General features: G+C 39.5%; 1 protein-coding gene and 1 long non-coding RNA gene across 2 annotated transcripts in view; one reads left to right on the plus strand and one right to left on the minus strand.

Moving 5' to 3' along the window:
* The window catches only part of LOC133623107 (uncharacterized), a 225,393-nt gene that overhangs the window by 94,203 nt on the left and 107,832 nt on the right, over positions 1–23,358 (plus strand). The gene's annotated exons all lie outside the window — the stretch shown is intronic.
* The window catches only part of adamts13 (ADAM metallopeptidase with thrombospondin type 1 motif, 13), a 54,360-nt gene that overhangs the window by 326 nt on the left and 30,676 nt on the right, over positions 1–23,358 (minus strand). Inside the window, 11 exon segments of the mRNA XM_061986103.1 lie at positions 5–180; positions 6,785–6,964; positions 7,033–7,176; positions 7,247–7,559; positions 10,608–10,812; positions 10,898–11,074; positions 12,996–13,125; positions 17,156–17,258; positions 17,760–17,958; positions 18,026–18,205; positions 18,274–18,403. Of these exon segments, the coding sequence (XP_061842087.1) occupies positions 5–180; positions 6,785–6,964; positions 7,033–7,176; positions 7,247–7,559; positions 10,608–10,812; positions 10,898–11,074; positions 12,996–13,125; positions 17,156–17,258; positions 17,760–17,958; positions 18,026–18,205; positions 18,274–18,403 (1,937 nt within the window).

Genomic DNA, 23,358 nt, shown 5'->3' on the forward strand with positions numbered 1-23,358 from the left:
CCACCATAATGTATGTAGACTGAAAATTTGTAGTGTTGAAGACTAATTCTATGTGCACTGCTTGGATTCTGATCTTCATGGAGGGAGGGGAGTTGATTAGGACCCGACAGGTGTGGTTTGTATCAGATGTTGTGGGATTCTCAAAGACTCCAACGGAGGAAAACAGCTGCTTGTCACAATCTTTATAACAGAAGCATAAATTGCATGTGATCAGTGGCAAAAAAATACACATCTAACTTAAGCATTATTATTATCTAATTAGTAATAATTCAGTTTGATTTTTTTAGGACTGCACTGACTGTATTCAGTTGTGACCAACATGGGCATGAATGACATTCACTTTGTTAAAACAGTATTGTTTTTCCATTTACAGTAATGCACTGTAAAAACCACAACCGTATATTTTACAGTAAAAGACTGGCAGTTCGGTCGCTAGAATTTTACAGTAGAATAAAGTGTGGTATCGTTTTTCCATTAATACTAATGCTTTGTAAAAAAAAAAACATGGGTTTTACGATTAAAAAAACTGGCAGTTCAGTCATCAGAATTTCTAAAGATACTATTTGTTCCGTTTTTCCATCTACAGCAGGGGTGTCAAACTCAAATACAGAGTGGGCCAAAATTTAAAACTGAACAAAGCCGCGGGCCAAGGTTGAACAAATTAACCTTTAACGTACTCGACAAGCTATCGTCACGTCCGCTTTTCGTCCATTCTAACATCGTTCAGACCCAGACACAAGATATGTGCGGCTTCTGTACGCACACACGAGTGAATGCAACGCATACTTCATCAACAGCGATACAGGTTACACTGAGGGTGCCAGTATAAAAAAAACTTTAACACTGTTAGAAATATACGCCACACTGTGAATCCACACCAAACAAGAATGACAAACACATTTCGGGAGAACATCCGCACCGTAACACAACATAAACACAACAGAACAAATACCCAGAATCCTTTGCAGCATTAACTCTTCCGGGACGCTACAAAATACACCCCCGCTACCACCACAGTGTGGCGTATATTTCTAACAGTGTTAAAGTTTTTTATTCGGCTACCCTCAGTGTAACCTGTATCGCTGTTGATGAAGTATGCGTTGCATTCTAATGTGTGTGCGTGCATAAGCCGCACATGTTATGTGACTGGGCCAGCACTCGTTGGTCTGGCTGGCTGGCTGGCTGGCTGACTGGCTCGCTGGCGTTTGGAAGACTCCCGGGGAGCTCGGCAGGCCAGCTTTAGTGTTAATTTGATATCGCCTCAAGGGCCAAGTGAAATTACACGGCGATCCAAATTTGGCCCGCGGGCCAGAGTTTGACACCCATGATCTACAGCATTGCACTGTGAAAACAACAACCGTACATGTTACAATAAAAAAAAAATAGGCAGCTCAGTCACGAGAATTTCACTGTAAAAATAAGAGCGGTACCGGTTTTCTATTTACAGTAATTTAGAGTAAAAACCACAGTAGATTTTACAGTAAAATTATGTCGACTGAGCTGCCAATTTTTTATTTAAACAATTTAACGTTTTTGTTTTTTTTATTTACAGGGTGTACATGTTTGTGTATTGTTAAAATGGTTTGAGTAGTTTAGTTTGCATGAATTGTGTCTATTTTTTATTGTGCCAAGTTTATTTTAGGTAAGAAAAAATACAAAATAGTGATATCATTGTCCAGGCATGGCAATATGGCACCACCTAAAACAATATTGTCAATAAAAACACAAGATAAATACATTTACATTAATATTTTAGAATATTTTCCACCAATAGAGTACAGTAAATACTGGTGGAATATGTATATTTGAATTATTGTCATACAAATGTTATAATTGATAGTTTCCTTGATATTTGAGTTACTAAAAATATATATAACTATGAACTAGTATTTTGAAAGGCTCCTCAACAGCAATGGCTCTTCAAGATTTGGCTCCCTTCAAGAGCCATAAATCTCTTTAGCCCAGAAGGCATTTGGCTGGTCCATGTGGGCCGCTGTAGATTTCATTTAAACTTGACGTCGATTTCAAGCAAATATGAGCCTTTGTGGCTCTTGGGTTGTTCTTGAACATCTTAACCAATTCCCTCTAACCTGAGAGTGACAGTATGAGTCTTATTTCAGACCTTAACAAGGTGCTGATGTTGATGTTGTTAAAAATGGCTTCAAAAGCCGACCCACACTTGTGGTAACCTAACAATTCTCTGTTTTAGATCTTAACTGAGTTTCTTGGGCTTTCCATTATTCGGAGTATTGGTCGATCCAATAAGTGCTGCCTAATTATTGTATGTTGACAAATTAGAAGTGCGGCTGCAATAAATCGTGATCAAAAACGTGCTTGTTCTTCTCAAGTTAAAATACATTTGAGAACCTTTATTACAACTGAATAAAAATATTTAAGTGCGTCTATGAACTGTAGTACCTCAACTTACCACTTGTATTTCAAATTAACGTCACCTATTGGAATTAATTAAAATCAATTTAATTTGTGCTTGGCCCCCTACAACAGCATCCTGTTAACGTGCAACATGCCAATTAAAAATAAAAATTAACTCTTACACAATACTATATCATGTATTACCTCTAACTTTTGTTTTATGAATTAATGTAATAATATTGTACATCATTACTTCTGAGGACTACTACAGTGTCTCTTTCAAACTGCTTTTCCATCAAAAACAGAATCAGCGTTTTTTTAATATTTTCATGGATAAATGTCTGCCATTTGGATATTATATAAACATCCTTGGCTAGTGTTAAACACTCTCTGCTTCAGTATGGTGCAGAGTGTAATATATCTGTTTTTCAGCTGTGGTCCGTATAGGCCGCAGCCGTACTTAGTTGTAATACACTTTTCCACCACTTGTGGCAGTAATGACAATATCAAACAAAAAGAAGAAGTCTGGCGCTAACGTCATAGAGAAGTTAATCAAGCGCAAACATTATAACTAAAGTAGTGAAGCTGTAGCTTCATTTGCACTTTAATTTTACTGACAATTTAGTTAAGACATATTCATTATGTCTATGAATGTTCTCATTCATCCAGGTCATTGTCATCCGAGGGCATACAATCGATCGCAACTAGACTGTTTGGTTTGTCTTAGAATAAATTTGTGTCTTTTGGATGGTACGAAAGGAGTGAGGAAAGCCATCTATGTCAAAGTTGAAAAACCACATAAGGTGACCAGAATGTTTCTAACCATTTGTGCCAATGGTTTACAGTTGAATAGAATGCTTACCTGGGGGATTCTGACTATTTTGGACTGGTAGTAGTCGATCTACACCGATTGTTCTGCCACACAATACCTCAATGCTAACAAGGGGAAATTACTGACTGTCGTTGACTTTGACAGTAAGTTCAAAATTTCTTCTATCTCATGTAGGGTTGTCCTGATACCAATATTTTGGTAATGTGGAGGAGGCATATGAGTTTAAAAGTTCTTTCTTTTTGTATAGCCATGTTTAGAGTAGGTAGTACTTTTCCTTTGGATATTCTACCAGTTTCTTTAGACATTTCAGATGCCTGGTTAGTGTCGTAAACCATCGGAATGTGAAAACAACCCCCACGTCTCTCTCTTCTTATCAGTGTTGATAGGGGGGAGATGGGGGCTTTCTTGTGTGTGAAAAGAGTGTGTTTTTCCCTTGGAATGCCAGATCAACCAAAGCAGCCGATATGAATGTATTGGTTAAGCTGGTCTCCCAAAGCTTTGGTATAAAATTGAAAATATTCCAATTCTATCTTGATGGTCCCTCTTACTCAGCATATATGTCATCGAAAGAACTTGGGATTGACCAGTAACTTAGATTCCCTTGGAGGAAGAACTGGTCTGACGCAACAGTATCGATACCAAAATGTATTTTGATACTTTTCCATACTTTTCAAAATAAAGTGTACCACAAAGAAATGTTATTATTAGCTTCATTTTAACAGAAATTGCAATCAGAGAACAATTTTAGAAGATTAAAATACAAATGAAAAGTGGTGTGGGAGGATGCAGACAGACCTGGCCGGCCCAAACTTATACTGAGGGTCTGCTGGGAACTTCTGGCAGAGTATCCCGTCAGAGAGAGTTTCAATTCCCACATCTGGAAAAACTTTGAACATGTTATGAGGAAGGCGCTGGATATTGAGTCCGAGTGGACCATGTTTCGTGCCTCTATTGTCGAGGCAGCCGATTGAAGCTGTGGCCGTATGGTGGTCGGTGCCTGCCGTGGCGGTTATACCAGAACCCGCTGGTGGACACCAATGGTGAAGGATGCCGTCAAGCTGAAGAAAGAGTCCTATCGGGTCCTTTTGGCTTTTGGGACTCCGGAGGCAGCGGACAGGTACCAAGAGGCCAAGCGGTGTGCGGCTTTGGCGGTTGCAGAGGCAAAAATTCGGACATGGGAGTTCGGAGAAGCCATAGAAAACGACTTCCGGACAGCTTCGAAGCGATTCTGGACCACCATCCGCCGCCTCAGGAGGGGGAAACAGTGCACTGTCAACTCTGTGTATAGTGGGGACGGTGTGCTGCTGACGTCGAATGGAGATGTTGTGGATCGGTGGAAGGAATACTTTGAAGATCTCTTTAATCCCACCTACACGTCTTCCAATGAGGAAGCAGCGCCTGGGGACTCCGCGGTGGGCTCTCCTATTTCTGGGGCTGAGGTGCCGAGGTAGTTAAGAAGCTCCTCTGTGGCAGGGCCCCGCGGTGGATGAGATCCGCCCGGAGTTCATTAAGGGTCTGGATGCTGTGGTGCTGTCGTGGTTGACAAGACTCTGCAGCATTGCATTGACATTGGGGGTAGTGCCTTTTGAATTGGCAGACTAGGGTGGTAGTTTCTCGGGAATCATTTTGGTGATTTAACCCCCAATTCCAACCCTTGATGCTGAGTGCCAAGCAGCGAGGTAATGGGTCCCATTTTTATAGTCCAGTTTTGATTAATTTGTTGTTTAAGTTCTGTTTCAGCACCCCTGTTTTGTGTTTTAGTTGCCATGACTGCAGATTGCTTTCACCTGCCTCTGATTAGTGTTCGGGACGCTCACCTACTCCTGGCCGCTAATCAGGGAGCTATTTATTCCGTCCTCCTGCCTCTCTCGGCACTGGTGCTTTTGTTTGCTTCCATGCAACTCGTTACGGCTAAGTATTTTCGATTCCTGAGCTAAGCTTTACCATTTGTTTTCCGGTTTACCGGTACATGCCAAGCTTCCTTGTTAGCTATTCCGTTAGCTTCCCGTGCTATAGGCACGCTTATCTTGTTTGTTTTTGTATCCTGTCTGATTTATTGGACATTAAATCATTCTTCTTACCCGCAGTCTACTTCCTGACGTTCCTCTGCATCTTGGAAAGACAACCTCCGGCATCATGATGCCACGCCACCATTGTTGGAACACAAAGCTATGTCAATCGCTAGCTATAAGCTAATGCTAGCAAATATAGTAAGATTGGGTGTTTTGCGGTCAATCTTACGGGGTTCATTGTAACGTTCGCTACGCCAACTAATGACGGTAATGTTTGTCACTCAAGTTTTTGTTTGCGACTTAGACGACAGACAAGTCTTATATCAAAACACTTAAGTTGAGGTACCACACTGCAAAAACTGAAATCTAAGTAAGATTAAATATCTCAAATAAGAGCGATATTTGCTTATTTTCTGTTTGATAAGATAATTCTTCTCACTAAGCAGATTTTATGTTAGTGTTTTACTTGTTTTAAGGGTTTTGGTCCTGAATGATCTCAGTAAGATATTACAGCTTGTTGCTGAGATGTTATGACCTATATTGAGTAAAACATGCTTGAAACAAGAATATCAACTGTTGCAAAGCTGTGTCATCAACACTCACAAGTATAAAACTACCGGTACTTTTTTTAAAGTAATAATTTCTTATTTCAAGCATGAAAAAAAAATCATGACTTTGACACAATTTTGTCTCATAATTAAAACAGATGACAGCCAAATGGACTTTGCTGTTTTATTTTCAATGAAACAATAGAAAATATGTACTCATATAATAGTACAGTTGGCACAGTACAGTAAACTGACAGTTAATATTTAAGCATTTAAGATGTGACATTTCTAACAATTTTGAACAGAAATAGTTCATGCACATTCGGATGAATTCTTCAAAATTACAATTAAACATTTTTTGGCCGGGGGCCGGGCTGTATATATGCGCACTAATTGACTGAAAGAGCACGAACTTGGCGCGATGATGTCATGTTATCGATGGAAAAATGCATTTTTAGACAATATGATTTGCTTGAGCGGCTAGTAGACCTCGAGAGTAACAAGCGGTTGCCTTGTTGCCTTCCATTAAGAACAATAAATTAGTTTTTAGTTTAAGTTTGCTGGTTTCAAGGAATGTAATGCCGAGCGCATATCATTATTTCAAGATAATGGCACTAGCATTTACAACATACTGAGCAAAAAGGTCTCTTTTTTTTTTTCTACCAAGAAAAGTGCACTTGTTATTAGTGAGAATATACTTATTTTAAGGTATTTTTGGGTTCATTGAGGTTAGCTAATTTTACTTGTTTTGGAAAGTCTTGACAAGCCGAATTGTATTGTTCTATTGGCAGATAATTTTGCGTGGTTCAAATAAAATACCCCTAATTTTTTTTTCTTGTTTTTGAACACTGACTTTTTGCAGTGCACTGTGTTCATTTGAGAGAAACCCTAAATAAATGTAAACTTTTGCAGCCGATTATTATTTCTTAAAAATCGTTAAAGACACACGTCGTTGATCATTTGTCCCTGAAAAAAGAACAGTTCAAGACATCTTTAGTATTAACTTTGTGCTCTCATACCTTGATAATGGCTCTTTTTTGTGTTTCTTTGTGAGCTGTAGGTGAACAAAACTCCGTTCCCAAAAACGAGCAGATGCTGACCAACAAGAAGTACGTTGGTTCTGGTTGTCAGCACGCTAACTGCTGCCCGATCGCACTTCCTCACAAGCGCCAACCGATCAAAAAAGACCGCGTATTCTCCTGTAGAGACACGTTTTAGTCCCAGAAATGTGTACTATGTTATATGACAGTAAATCATTCTCACTCACCGTTTTCACAGTTTAAGGAACTCGACTCTACTTTGACGTGAATGACCTCACCCAGGGGTCGACCTATGGCTAAAGTGCAGCGACCGGTAACGTTCCTCAAGTCCACCGTGCCTGACTGTTGCAAGAGGAGCTGTCCGCATGCATCTGGTGAGGAGCAAACAATAATAAACTGTCCCGTGGGGATGATTGAAGAGAGTGTTAAAGCAATGATTACTGTGTTCACGTGGAGGGCTGGTTGATGTGCTGGATGGACTTGGAAGTAATTTTCTTCTACGGTACTGTGGCGGAATTGCAATCGTCGGGGTGGGAGAGGCGTGGGAACCCGCTCTCACTGCAGGGTGTATTGCGGGAATAACAACTAAGGTTGGGGGCACCGGCACGTCCGGGCAGCTGCCCACGCTGCAGCCCTGGATGGTGATGGGCTTGGGCATGTGCATGCAAAGGAGAGGGCTGAGGGGCTCTGGCTTAGAGGGACCCGTGCATGACACTGCTCTGGACTGGATTCCATATCCACAGGACACTGAGCACTGCAATGCAAGGAGAAAACAACAGTACTAGCATAAACCAGTACTTTCACAACAAGAAATGCAATTTCAGTAGAAATTGTGCGTGAAAGCCCAAAAGCCGAACTGAAATGCTAACAGTTAGCAAGCTTGCCAGAAAGTGTCAGGTAACCAAAAAAATCAATCAGTCAATCACCAAAATATGACTCAGGTGTATAATTTCAAAAATAGCTAAACAAAACTGACAAGTTAATGTTAGCATGCTAACGATACACATGCGTTAAGTATCAAAATATATGACTCTAAGGCAGTGGTTACAAAATATATGACTCTAAGGCAGTGGTTCTTAACCTGGGTTCGATCGAACCCTAGGGGTTTGGTGAGTCGGGCTCAGGGGTTCGGCGGAGGTCAAGACACACCGGACTCATCGTGTAAATAAAAAATTCTCCCTATCGGTGTATTGCGGATACGGCAACAGCAGAAGTCAGACTGATTTGCAGGTGTGTAATTTGTTGTGAGTTTATGCACTGTGTTGGTTTTGTTCTTTGAACAAGGTGATGTTCATGCACGGTTCATTTTGTGCACCAGTAAAAAAAAACATGGTAACACTTTAGTATGGGGAACATATTCACCATTAATTAGTTGCTTATTAACATGCAAATTAGTAACATATTGGCTCTTAACTAGTCATTATTAAGTACTTATTAATGCCTTATTCGGCATGGCCTTATTATAACCCTAACCCTCTAACCCTGGCCCTAACCCTAACCAAATAACTCTAAAGTCTTTGTTACTTAGAATATGTTCCCCTCTTGTCCAAAAAACTCTAAATTAAGTCTTTGTTACTTAGAATATGTTCCCCATACTAAAGTGTTACCAAAAACATATAACTTTGTCTTGAATTTGAAAAAAAACCCATAATTTTATTTTTCACTAAAGAAGGGTTCGGTGAATGCGCATATGAAACTGGTGGGGTTCGGTAGCTCCAACAAGGTTAAGAACCATACTTGCCAACCTTGAGACCTCCGATTTCGGGAGGTGGGGGGCGTGGCCGGGGGTGGGGCGGGGCGTGGTTAAGAGGGGAGGAGTATATTGACAGCTAGAATTCACCAAGTCAAGTATTTCATACATATATATATATATATATATATATATCCTGAAAATATGCAAACAAAACTGTGTTTAGATAATTGATACTTCAAACTTGTATAAATAAATCTTAAGGAATATAACATAACTTGGCTTCTGAGAGCTTCAAAATGTAATGAATAAAATGCTAAAGTTGTTGATAAACAAGCAATTATATTAGTCATTAAATATGGTCATTTTAAATGAATTATTATGATAATTTAAAATTAATTCTTTCAAATATGTTTATTTTAATGTATAATTCTATGGCTGGATGTAATAAGGAGTCAGAAAAAATAAAAATACAATTAATTTTGATGTTTTTAGCAAAATATAGTAAAAATGTATTTATTTTGTATTTTTTTAATTAATAAATATATTTATTTTTAGGTAAGATAAACATAATAATACAATTTATCCCTAGTCTGGATGATTTAGTTCTTGTCACCCTGTTGTCTTCCCGTCTTGAAAAAAGGCTGTCCTCACTCAGGTCCGCATGGAGCTGGAGGGGGCGTGGCCTCCAGCTCCGGCTGAAAATCGGGAGATTTTCGGGAGAATATTTGTCCCGGGAGGTTTTCGGGTGAGGCGCTGAATTTCGGGAGTCTCCCGGAAAATTCGGGAGGGTTGGCAAGTATGTTAAGAACCACTGCTCTAAGGTAATGATAATAATAATAATGGATTAGATTTATATAGCGCTTTTCTAGACACTCAAAGCGCTTCACAGAGAAGTGAGAACCCATCATTAATTTTTACAACTCATTCATTCACCGGTGTGAGTAGCACCGGGGGCAAGGGTGAAGTGTCCTGCCCAAGGACACACCGGCAGTGATTTTTTTTGGATGGTAAGAGGTGGGGAGCGAACCTGCAACCCTCAGGTTTCTGGCACGCCCGCTCTACCCACCCAAACTAATTTTAGATCAGGGGCCACATGGAGAAAATTCTACTCCAAAGCGGACTGGTAAAATCTCGGCACGATAACTTAAAAATAAAGACAACTTAAGATTTTTTTTCTTTGTTTAAAAATAGAACAAGCACATTCTGAAATTGTACAAATCATAATGTTGTTGGGTTTTGGTTTTTTTCTACAATTACCTGTTGCGGTTAATAGTAGTCTACCTTTATTTGTCGTTATTTATATTTTCTGAATAAATCATGTGATAATGTTGGTGTTCATTTTCAATCTATCAAGATAAAAAAAATGATATCCAAATCCAATTACAGTATGTTATTTATGTAGTTTGATCATTTTCCTCGACTGATGTACTAACATCATGTGGTTTATTTTGTACATATGTAGCATCATCTACAAAGATACAAATAGTTGCTATTGCGACATCCAGTGGACACATTAAGAACAGCAGTTTCTTTCATTAAAACATTTCAGGTTCATTTTTATACTTAGCAAACTCATCCCGCGGGCCGGATAAAACCTGCCGTACGTTTGACACCCCTGATCTAAGGCGTCCATCCATCCATCTATTTTCTACCGCTTGTCCCTTTTGGGAGTCGCGGGGGATGCTGGAGCCTATCCCAGCTGCACTCGGGCGGAAGGCGGTGTACACCCTGGACAAATGGCTACCTCATCGCAGGGCCAACACAGATAGACAGACAACATTCACACTCACATTCACACACTCGGGCCAATTTAGTGTTGCCAATCAACCTATCCCCAGGTGCATGTCTTTGGAGGTGGGAGGAAGACGGAGTACCCGGAGGGGAACCCACACAGTCACGGGGAGAACATGCAAACTCCACACAGAACGAGCCCGGGGATCGAATTCAGGACCTTCTTATTGTGAGGCACATGCTAATGTTAATGCTCTGTAGCATTCACCCAATTATGCACATTAATGTGCAGTAAACTGATACTAGATTAGATTTTCATGTTTTTGTAACTGTTTTATTATTGTTTTGCATATCTAGAAACAATTCGGATGGATGTACCTGGCTCCACGGTTTTGCATCCCATTTATATGTGCACACCTGCACCAGGCAGGGCACAGTGGTGGCTGGTTTGATTCCTGCACGGCAGCGGTCTTCCGGTACCACGCTCTCCTTGCCTTGGACAAACTGGACACAGGACACAGTCCTGTGTGCTACACCCAGGTTACAAGACACAGAGCACGGCGAAGTACTCAGAAGCTTCCATCTGCACAAAGGAAAGAGATTTATTTTTTATTTTTTTTTGTATTATAGCTAAAAATAAGGTATGATTACGTGTTTTGCTATGTTACCGTGCCGGGCAGTCTTGGATGTTACATGACACCACTGTTGTGGGTCGAGGAAAGTCTCTGCATTCAGAATCTTCCACCACTTTCTCCTCACTGTCTGTTTCCATGGCACAGTACAGCACCCTGTTGGCAACCCCTCCTCCACATGTTGTGCTGCAAACTCCTAGCTTAGACCGCCACCTGGTGGTAGAATATATTCCTCAACTCACTGATACAGCTGAGTCATTGGGCAATACATTAGGTGACTAGATGAGGCAATTCCTGAAGGAATTGCATGTGAATGCTCCAATGCTGAAGTTGAACTGAAATGCTGACAAAATGTAGTATGAATGTAAGAATAGTTTGAATTTTGGAATGGTTTGAATGTTGAACGGTTTGAATTTCCAGGGGTTGTTTTTAATATTGTTGTGCAGCACTTTGGAAACATTTTTGTTGTTTAAATGTGCTATATAAATAAAGTGGATTGGATTGGGTAACTGGAATTTGGTTTGGAACTTGGGAAATTGTTAGTTTGAATGTCCAGGATGAGTGGAATGTGTTGATGTTGGAATGGGTTGAATATGTTGAAAAATTTGGAAATTGTGCAACTTGGGAAAATGTCCCATTCATTTCAATGGAAACTTCCTGGAAATTAGATTTTTTTTTTGAAAATGGTAAAAAACAACAACTTGAATGGTCTGAATGAGTTGAAATGGTTGGTGTTGAAATTTTTCAAATCGGTGGAGAAATGTTGAAGTACCGTATTTTTCGGAGTATAAGTCGCACCGGAGTATAAGTCGCACCTGCCGAAAATGCATAATAAAGAAGGAAAAAAACATATATAAATCGCACTGGAGCCCGGCCAAACTATGAAAAAAACTGCGACTTATAGTCCGAAAAATACAGTAGTAACATGTTGAATTGAGAAATGGAATTAGGGAATTCCTAGAATTTTGGGAAAACCGGGAATTTTTCCAGTTCAAAAAACAACTTTGTGTTTTTTGTCCTGATTAAGAGGAATGTTTTGACGGTGAAATGGTTGAAGTGGGCTGGAAAAATGTGGAAGGAGTAGTCGCCAGAAAAAAGGGTAGAAATAGGGCTTTGGAAAAGCAGGAATTGTGGAAAATCCTGGAATTTTTTGGACTTGGAAAAATGATAGTTTGAATTTCCAGGATGGTGGAATGTGTTGATGTTGGAATGGGTTGAATATGTTGAAAAATGTGGAAATTGTGCAACTTGGAAAAATGTCCCATTCATTTCAATGGAAACTTCCTGGAAATTAGATTTTTGTTTTGAAAATGGTAAAAAAACAAAACTTGAATGAGTTGAAATGGTTGGTGTTGAAATTTTTCAAATCGATGGAGAAATGTTGAAGTAGCAACATGTTGAATTGAGAAATGGAATTAGGGAATTCCTAGAATTTTGGAAAAAAACGGGAATTTTTCCAGTTCAAAAAACAACTTTGTGTTTTTTGTCCTGCTTAAGAGGAATGTTTTGACGGTGGAACGGTTGATGTGGGCTGGAAAAATGTGGAAGGAGTAGTCGCCATAAAAAAGGGTAGAAATAGGGTTTTGGAAAAGCAGGAATTGTGGAAAATCCTGGAATTTTTTGAACTTGGAAAAATGATAGTTTGAATTTCCAGGATGGTGGAATGTGTGGAAGGTGGAATGGTTTGAATCGGTTGAAAAATGGGGAAATGGTGAAAGTTTGAAAAATGGCCAATTCATTTTGAATGGGAAAGATGTCCCGGAAAACCTGGAATTCTGGGAAATCTGGGAATTTTTGGAATTTGTCAAGGGAAAGCCCGCGATTCCCGAATAGACTGAACAGTTTGAAGTTGGAACGGTTTGAATCGGGTGAAAAATGTGGAAGGTAGAGCGTGCCAAAATCTGGAGAAGAAGAGTAATAAGCTGAAGAAGTTGAATAATAAATATATTAATTTTGGTGTAGAAAACCATGTGTGTGAATGCTTTGGAGCATTCACACAATGAGCCTTCATAAAAAAAATAATTTACTGTACATAGCAAAAAAAAATGCTCAATTTTAATTAGCATTGTGTGGTTTTCCTGCACTGCATCATACTAAGGTGTGTTTCGACAATGACATTTTCTTAGGGTCTCACATGGGAGGACAAGGTGATGTGTTGCAGTTCTCAGATTTAGGAGATGGTTTGGTTGAAGGATCGCAGTGGAAGTCAGGTAAACTCCCTCTGGTCTGATGGTCCACGCAGGAGAACCATACCTGCATTGTTCCTGCAGGAGAGAACAAACTTTAGGTGAGATGTGTCTATGAAAGTTCTCATTCATCCAGGTCATTGTCATCTCAGGGCATTCAATCGATCGCAACTGGACTGTTTGGTTTGGAAGACGTTTCACCTCTGGCTTCATCAGTTCATGATCCTAGAATTAGATTGGTCAAATCTAGTCAGAACCCCAAATATTTATATTGCCTGGGCAAGAATGGTGTCGGAGGCAGATATTTACATATATCCGAATTTAAGTGTTACTTCTTTTAAATTCATAATCATATTACAAAACAACTAGTGTTTTTCTTCCAATTGTGGTCTTTTGGTTGTCTGCAAAACTGTGTGCTTAACCTCGAGTGAGGAATGTAGAAAGAGAGATAATGGGCATGTGTTTTGACTAGAGAGACTTAAGAGGGGAGAGGATTTGGTCGGGAGGGCAGACCATCTTAGCGGCGCAATTGAATGTTCTATGCTGGACTGGTCTCAATGTATATATGCAAAGCTTTGCAAATATATTACAAAATACCTATTCTGTCTCTGGTGTTTTTTCAACTCAGCTTTAAGTGTCGTAAAGAGCTTGGGAGCGACTTGTGACTTGAATTCCCTGGGAGGAACAACTGGTCCAAAACGCAACAATTGTTTCGCCCTACGCTAGTGAGAAAAACAACTGTTTTGATGCAAATGAGCAATCCTACGGTCAAAGCCAACGACAGTACTTACTGATGAAGCCTACTCGGATGAGAGGCGAAACGTCTCCCAAGACAAACTTTAGGTGAGTGACAACAGGACTTGTAAAATCTGCTTTTAAAAGGGACCATTCCACTAAATTGGACTATGGATGGGCGATGTGTCTTAAAGTTTGTGTCGCGACATAGTGGTGTGCCGTCAGGGCCAGCGAGGCCTTCCATGCTGGCCTAAGATAACCAGAAATCATGATCATAATTAAAGATAGAAGTATTTATTTAATTATCTAAAAGTTGAATGTTCTCTTCATGTCATATTATGCTCCTTCCAGTGCTGTTGTTTTTAGTTTTAGTTTTTATCCAATCAGAATTCAGCCAGCTTATGTTGCCATGCTGTATACCAGGCATGTTCTCAGTTGGTTATTTATGCGTCATATAACGTACACTTATTCAGCCTGTTGTTCACTATTCTTTATTTATTTTAAATTGCCTTTCAAATGTCTATTCTTGGTGTTGGGTTTTATCAAATACATTTCCCCAAAAAATGCGACTTATATATGTTTTTTTCCTTCTTTATTATGCTTTTTCGGCCGGTGCGACTTATACTCCGGAGCGACTTATACTCCGAAAAATACGGTATTCAGATCTGTTTACATAACATTAGATAATCCATTATTTTGTTGCAAGGCAGTAATACACTAATATTGTCAATTAAAAACAAAATATTTTTAGCAAAATACAAAAATATATGTATTCAGGTAAGTATGTCATGGATTGTAGTAGAGCAATTAGCATTATGACATTTCTGTGGGGTTATAAGTGCATGTATATTAGATATCTATATTAAATGTTCCTCTAATTAAGAGTTCTTCAAACGTGCAAATGACAAATTCGGTCAAGTCCAAACTATATTTTCATAATTAAACTGTGGCTCCTTTTCTTTAGTTAAAAAAATGAATAAGAGTATGACATATGTTGTTCACTGTTCTTTATTTATTTTAAATTGCCTATTAAATGGCTATTCTTGGTGTTGGATTTTATCAAATAAATTTCCCCCAAAAATGCGACTTATACTTGAGTGCGATTTATATGTTTTTTTCCTTCTTTATTATGCATTTTCGGCCGGTGCGATTTATACTCCGGAGCGATTTATAATCCGAAAAATACGGTAATTCATATCGAATACTGTCAATATCGGCAACCACACTGGGGACCATGTGACTTTTTTGAATATTTCACTATTTGTCAGACTGAGTAAAAAACCAAGGATACAACTATATTGTGAATTTTGATTAAACTTTCAGGAAAAGTCAGAAATGGGACGAGGAACAAATTATTAGATTTCGGGGGTTGATCTGGACCACCATCGGGATTCGGAATTTTTTTACAGGATTCCTAGGGCCTGGTTTTTCTAGTTAAATATGCAATCAGATTTTATTATTATAGAGGTTTATTTGAAATAGGGACAGATACAAAAACATAGACATCTGAAACAGTTATCCAATGTATGCATCACAGTGTTTGTAGCCAAAGCTCATTTACAACACTTGTCCCCAACAACAACAACACAGATCCAACATCATTAAAATAGGAAAATAAAAAATAGAATAAGGCAAAGATGAGTCGATGATAATGATAATAGAAATAATACAGACAAAGTGCAAACTAGATAAAAGCCAATAATAATAATAACACAGACAAAGTGCAGACTAGATAAAAACCAATTAGTAAAAATATGTAAAAACTAAACATGGGAACACGATTGTTGCTCAACTAGCCATAATTTATTTGATTAATGCTAGGAAACTTTGCTTAATTAAAGTTAATTTTATTGTGCATTTATACCAGTGACGTGCGGTGAGGTTGATGGCTGGTGAGGCACTGACTTCATCACAGTCAGATTTACAAACATATGAACCCTAAAGAGTATCTTATTCACCATTTGATTGGCAGCAGTTAACGGGTTATGTTTAAAAGTTCATACCAGCATTCTTCCCTGCTTGGCACTCAGCATCAAGGGTTGGAATTGGGGGTTAAATCACCAAAAATTATTCCCGGGCGCGGTGCCGCTGCTGCCCACTGCTCCCCTCACATCCCAGGGGGTGATCAAGGGATGGGTCAAATGCAGAGGACAAATTTCACCACACCTAGTGTGTGTGTGTGAGACAATCATTGGTACTTTAACTGAACTTTAACTTTACACATACAAACTGTAGCACACAAAAAAGCACATTTAATTTAAAAAAAACGTTATTATGGTCTTACCTTTATGTAATATATTGAGTTGGAGGCAATAACCAGGCAAGGTCTCTTAACTGTAGACTTCAGAACAGACTCAACACACTTGACGTCAGGTGCGCAACACCACGTAAATCGTTGGCCAACCAAAAAGTAACCACAGTACGCTATAGCCAACATTAACCAGGAGATGGCAACAGACAAACATAGATCACTCCATTACATTCCTCCTCTTTTAGAAATGTAGAAATAAGTTACTCAAAAGAAATAAACAACCCAACCAAAAAATGCAGCAGCTCAATAAGAAGCCAAAAAGTGCAAAAACAATAATGTTCGTGTTGGAGGAGTTGTGAATGAATGAAATATGAAATCCGTGCTGCAGTCTGCAGGTGTACCTAATGTTGTGTCCCTGCAGTCGTTCACGGCTCCTCCGGCGCGAGCATTGTTGTTTTTGCACTTTTTGGCTTCTTGTTAAGTGACTTTTTTGGGGTGGATTCGGTCTTGCACGTGGAGGGTTTGGGTGTGGGCTTTGGTTGGTGTGGCGCTCCCGTCGGGGGGTGCAGTCTGCGGCGGAGGTGCATTAACCGGCACCAGGAGGCGGGATTACGCGAGCCTCAGCCAGTGCGTCTTCGCAGCAGTTTTATGATTGCTCAGCACAAGAAATACTTTACACACATACAGTTGTTGACAAAATACACTGTACATTATATACCTCAGCTAACTAAACTATGGAAATGTATAATATAGTTCATATAGCAATACGGTCTCACTGCACAGCAGGCCAGCAGTTAGCCGAGTCCGCAATCCATGGTGAGGCACAATTGAGTGACGTGCCTCAAATGGCTGCTGTTCACCGCACCGTCTCTTCTCAGTATTTGAACGGCAAATGTGAACATTCAACGATTTTTAATAAAAATTATCTAAAACTGGTGAAGTTAAATGGAAAATAATTTTATAGTATAATCACTGGATACATTTAACGATTTAATAAAAAAATTTTCTTTTTACATTTTTTTTCTTTCCATGATGGCAGGTGAGGCCCTGCCTCACCTGACTCTAGTGACTGCACGTCACTGATTTATACTCAAGTAGGAGTGATTGGCCATGTTTGCTTACCATTGCCACAGCTCTTTGAGCACTGGCTGCTAACAGGACTCCACACGTGCACAGGAGCTGGCTTAGAGCGCGGCATCAAAGACGACTTCAGAGTAGGCTGGCCCTGTTTAAAGAAACATATGAAATTAAATCCAACAACAATGTAATCAGAATCAGAATAGTTTTTATTGCCATTGTTGGAGAACGGGTTCACAAACTAGGAATTTTTCTTGGTGCAATCGTGCAACATAAAACTTCTAAAGGCCTTAGTGGCCACATGCGTGGACAGCACCTTTTAGCTCTTATTTCCAAAATTGTGTACATTACTGAATTGGGGTCTTATGCCGACATATGGACACTTATACTGCTATCTGGTGGTGTCAGAAGAGTATAACACAATGGAATTTGGAAAAAAAATGTGCATGTCACTACACATGAAGTACACGTTTGTGCACTTATGGACTAAGTACATCATATTAAAAGATTATTTTTAGTTTTTATTCTAATTAGGGTCCAATAAGCCCAAATAGCAAAAAAAAAGCATGTCAACAAACAGCTTGGGCCTTAAGAGGTTAACACAGAATAGGTAATAAAATGAGCTGTAACTGAGCAAATATTATCGTACCTCTTCCTTTGCATCCCATCCAGTGGGACAGATGTCCACCACACAGGCGACAGATTCAGGGGGTCTTATTTTATACGAGCACAAACTTTCGTCAACTTCGACCTCACGGCCATCTTCTCGCCGCACACACGCCACTCTTCTTTGTACTTCTCCTGGCCCGCACACTGCTGAACAGCCCCCTCGCTCTGACACAAGCCATCTTGCAACAAACACACAGCATGCATGGCATTAAATGCAACACAAGCTGTTTAGTGCACACTTACTACCTGGCAGGACAATGTTGAAGGTTGCATGTTTCAACAGCGTTTGGCATCAAATCAGCCGGACAGTCCGAATCTAGAACCCTCACGACATCAGCGCCGTGTTTCTGAATACATCTCACAGGACGTATTCTCTCTCCTCCGCCACAGGAAGAACTGCAGGGTCCAAACGCTCCCGTGGTCCAGCTGTAAAACAATCAGAATTCGGTATAAGCGTTTTACTTCCGTATGTGCCATAACTTTATGATACTGGCCTTGGCGGACAGGCTGGTAGCTGACAGGATGTAGGCGGTGGTAAAGGTGGAAGAAGTGCATCACAATGGTGTTCCTCCAGATGTGTTTTGCTATCTTTGGCCACACACACATAATTGTGCTTCTGCACACCTGTAAGAGAAGTTCCATATGCATTGTATTTACTTCAATCATTATTTAAAGACTTTTGCATAGTACGGTGAATTACTCAATAGATACACAAGCATACATAAAAAGAATGATAAGAAGAAAAATGCCTCCCCCCAAAAAACATACATGATTTGCTTTTTTTAAAGGGGCCTATTATGCAAAACCACCTTTTCTTACCTATTAGTACCTGTTTTTGTGTATTTGTGATCTGCATAAGTCCTGCATATTTGAAATCAAACCATGGAGGCCTGGCGGAGATATTTATAAAATAATCTTGCTTTCCTTCATACTTCCTCCAAACAAGCCGTTTGGAATTTGCCCAATTTGTGACGTTTTTCCTAAGTGTGAAGTCAGCGGATATCTCCATATATGGTAAAGTTTTACCCGAGGAGCTTTGCACGAGTCCGCCATTGTAGTCAGTTATCTCTTTCTTTTTCTCTATCCTCTTGTTAATAATAATAATAATGGATTCGATTTTATATCGCGCTCTTCTATTGGTAGATACTCAAAGCGCTCACAGAGAAGTGGGAACCCATCATTCATTCACATCTGGTGGTGGTAAGCTACATTTGTAGCCACAGCTGCCCTGGGGTAGACTGACGGAAGCGAGGCTGCCAGTTTGTGCCTATCATTCATTCATCATTCATTCACCAGTGGGAGCGGCACCGGGGGCAAGGGTGAAGTGTCCTGCCAAAGGACACAACGGCAGCGATTTGGATGTCAAGAGGCGGGGAGCGAACCTGCAACTGGCACGGCCGCTCTACCCACTACACCATACCGCCTCTGGCCCCTGTTGTAGGGCAGATTGGCTCGTACATGCACATGCATCCTTCGCTGTTGCCATTTCTAATACAAAGTAGTGTATAACTGTAACTTATATCTGTCAGTAGACTCAATATGAAGAACTAAAACTTGACTGACAGAGAGAAGACGCAGTTGAAGTGGAGGCACCTAAATAAGACTGCCCTCAAAACGGCGCATCCTGCCATGTCAGTGTTTGTTTTCTTCTTCTCTTTCCTTCTTCTTTGTTCAAACGGTGCGAAAGGGGTCACTGTGGATCAGCACCTGAACAGCACCTGAGCATGTTTATTCAATAGCGGAATCTGATGAACTGAGTGAATCCACAATCTTTGTCTCTGTAGGAAAACATGGGACCGCGAGCTTATTCACAAAGAATGCACAGACGGAGAGCCTCCAAGTGAGAAGCACTACTAAGTAACAACAATTATAACTAAAAATATGCATATGTTATTGATACCTAAAAAGACCTGCCCAGTGGCCTTGTGGTTAGAGTGTCCACAATGAGATCGGTAGGTCGTGAGTCATACCAAAGACTATAAAAATGCGACCCATTACCTCCCACTCAGCATTAAGGGTTGGAACTGGGGGTTGAATCCTCAAACCGCTGCTGCTCACTGCTCCCCTCACCTCCCAGGGGGTGGAACAAGGGGATGGGTCAAATGCAGAGGGTAAGTTCACCACACCTAGTGTGTGGGTGTGACTATCAGTGGTACTTTAACTTTTAAATTTTAAATACTGTATATTTTAGCCTCGAAATGAATGAGCAAGATGAACTCCTTAACAAGGACGGACAAGAAAACATGCCCAATTTGTGGGAAAGTTAAGCCAAAAACAACAACAATAATAGACAAATAAAACACCCTGTCCAGTTTTTTCAAATGGGGAAAAAAACTGCAATTTAAAATGTTCAATATATTTATTAAAGTGCAATTTTTGCTAACAGAGATTAGAGTAAAAAAAAATGTTATTATTATTTTTTCATTTACTAATTTGGGATTATTAAACATTCTTGACCTTCAAATTACAATGGTAAATAAACTAACGACAATAACATTTGAAAGGAATACTTGCATTTTCCCTATAATAGCAAAAATGCAAGTGTGTAATAGGCTATTTATTACATATAGACCTGGGCAAATTAAGGCCCGTCGGACATTCCTAAATAATTTTTTTAGATCTTTAAGATGGAAACTGTAGCTGCCATTATGATGTGCAGTGATGTTTACTAATTACCGTAAGTCTTGAACTATACAAAGTATTTCAATGGTTGGAATCTGCGCTTTTGCATGATATACTAGTTACTATGGTAATCGAATTAGTTACTATGGTCATCTAATTAGCTACTATGGTCATCTAAGTCACAGCAGCTCAGACCAGGCACCAAGTAGTGTGGGTGGGGAGCGTTTCCACAGAGTGTTTCCAGAGCGGCCAGCCTGAAATGTGGGTGTCAGGGACAGACGCGGAAGGAGAATTTTACAACAAAGTTCTAAAGCTTAGTGATATCTCAGATATATCAGATTGTAGGAGGTTTTTTTTTTTTTAACCCTTCGCGTTCATATTTCACTGTTTGTTGCATTTTTGTTGTGTTTCGCTTAATTGTAAAATATGTCGATGGAGAGGGGGTGTGACGTTCATATGTTGTCAATATTCAGTGTTTTATCGTTCATAGTTAATATTGTAAATCCCACATTCTTTATTTCTCTCATTCAGTAAAAAAAATGTAAATTCCATTCCGTTTTTTAAGGAGGTCTGTCATAACGGTTTTAGCATTCAATCAGACATAATAGTGAGTTTTTGTATTAGTGTTCCTAAAAGAAAAATATATACCGGCCGCCCAGACACATTTTTTTCTCTAAATTTGACCCCGAATCAAAATAATTTCCCAGGCCTGGTATACAGTATACATTACATTATTTGTTCCCAAAATAATTCTGACAATATTATCCTTTAACCACTAGGCCAACCTACTCAGTGGCCTAGTGGTTAGAGCAGTGGTTCTTAACCTGGGTTCGATCGAACCCTAGGGGTTCGGTGAGTCGGGCTCAGGGGTTCGGCGGAGGTCAAGACACACCCGACTCATCGTGTAAATAAAAACTTCTCCTTATCGGCGTATTACGGATACGACAACAGCTGACTGATTTGCAGGTGTGTAATTTGTTGTGAGTTTATGCACTGTGTTGGTTTTGTTTTTTGAACAAGGTGATGTTCATGCACTGTTCATTTTGTGCACCAGTAAAAAAAAACATGGTAACACTTTAGTATGGGGAACATATTCACCATTAATTAGTTGCTTATTAACATGCAAATTAGTAACATATTGGCTATTAACTAATCATTATTAAGTACTTATTAATGCCTTATTTGGCATGGCCTTATTATAACCCTAACCCTCTAACCCTTACTCTAACCCTCTAACCCTAACCAAATAATCTAAATTAAGTCTTTATTACTTAGAATATGTTCCCCTAGTGTCCAAATAACTTTAAATTAAGTCTTTGCTACTTAGAATATGTTCCCCATAATAAATTGTTACCAAAAACATATAACTTTGTCTTGAATTTGGAAAAAAACAAAACATTTTTTTTCACTAAAGAAGGGTTCGGTGAATGCGCATATGAAACTAGTGGGGTTCGGTACCTCCAACAAGGTTAAGAACCACTGGGTTAGAGTGTCCGCCCTGAGATGGGTAGGTTGTGAGTTCAAACCCCGGCCGAGTCATACCAAAGACTATAAAAATGGGACCCATTACCTCCCTGCTTGGCACTCAGCATCAAGGTTTGGAATTGGGGGTTAAATCACCAAAAATGATTCCCAGGCGCGGCACCGCTGCTGCCCACTGCTCCCCTCACCTCCCAGGGGGTTAGGGTTAGGGTTAGGGTCAAATGCAGAGGACAAATTTCACCACACCTAGTGTGTGTGTGACAGTAATTGGTACTTTAACTTTAACTTTATCGGCGATAATTTGTGGGACATTACATGGTCCAGCAAAATGTATTATTAGCTCAGGCCTTGTATGGACTCAAATACATGTGTTGTTGTCATGATCCGTGGTCCGGATCATGTTTTGTTTAGTTATGTTGTTAGTTTTGGACTTCCTTAGTTCCTGGTTTCACTTCCTTGTTTGAGTTTGTTTTGTTTCCATGGTTACCCATTAGTTTCACCTGTTCCACGTTTGGACTCACACACACCTGTCACCAATCATGTCACTGTTATTTAAGCTTACCTTTGTTCATCACTCGTTCTGCCTGCATTGTCGTTATGTCACACCGGTTCATGTCTCGTTTTAACCAAGTAAGTTTCCATGTCCATGTCCTAGTTTCTGTTAATTAGCAGCTTCTTGTGTTTTAGGCACACTTGCCTTTTTTGGTTGTATTTTTGTGTTTTGTGGTAGTGAGTGATTTATGTCAATAAATCCAAGCCTACCTCCACGCTGTCGTCCGGAGCCGTCTCTTTTGCGTTGGAAGAACAACCCCGCAGCTAGCTGCGACCCCCACGTGACAGTTGTGATGTAGTTCACATATGTCATATTCTTATTAATTTTTTGAACTAAAGAAAAGGAGCCACAGTTTAATTATGAATATATAGTTTGAACTTGGCCGAATTTGTCATTTGCACGTTTGAAGAACTCTTAATTAGAGGAACATTTAATATAGATATCTAATAAACATGCACTTATAACCCTACAGAAATGTCATAATGCTAATTGCTCTACTACAATCCATGACATACTTACCTGAATACATAATTTGTTTTTATTTTGCTAAAATATATTTATTTTAATTGACAATATTAGTGTATTACTGCCTTGATACAAAATAATAGATTATGTAATGTTATGTAAACATATCTGAATACCGTATTTTTCGGAGTATAAGTCGCTCCGGAGTATAAGTCGCACCGGCCGAAAAAGCATAATAAAGAAGGAAAAAAACATATATAAGTCGCATTTTTTGGGGAAATTTATTTGATAAAACCCAACACCAAGTATAGACATTTGAAAGGCAATTTAAAATATATAAAGAATAGTGAACAACAGGCTGAATAAGTGTACGTTATATGACGCATAAATAACCAACTGAGAACGTGCCTGGTATGTTAACTTAACATATTATGGTAAGAGTCATTCAAATAACTAT

The sequence above is a fragment of the Nerophis lumbriciformis genome, linkage group LG12 (genome assembly GCF_033978685.3).
Source record: "Nerophis lumbriciformis linkage group LG12, RoL_Nlum_v2.1, whole genome shotgun sequence".
Classification (NCBI taxonomy): domain Eukaryota; kingdom Metazoa; phylum Chordata; class Actinopteri; order Syngnathiformes; family Syngnathidae; genus Nerophis; species Nerophis lumbriciformis.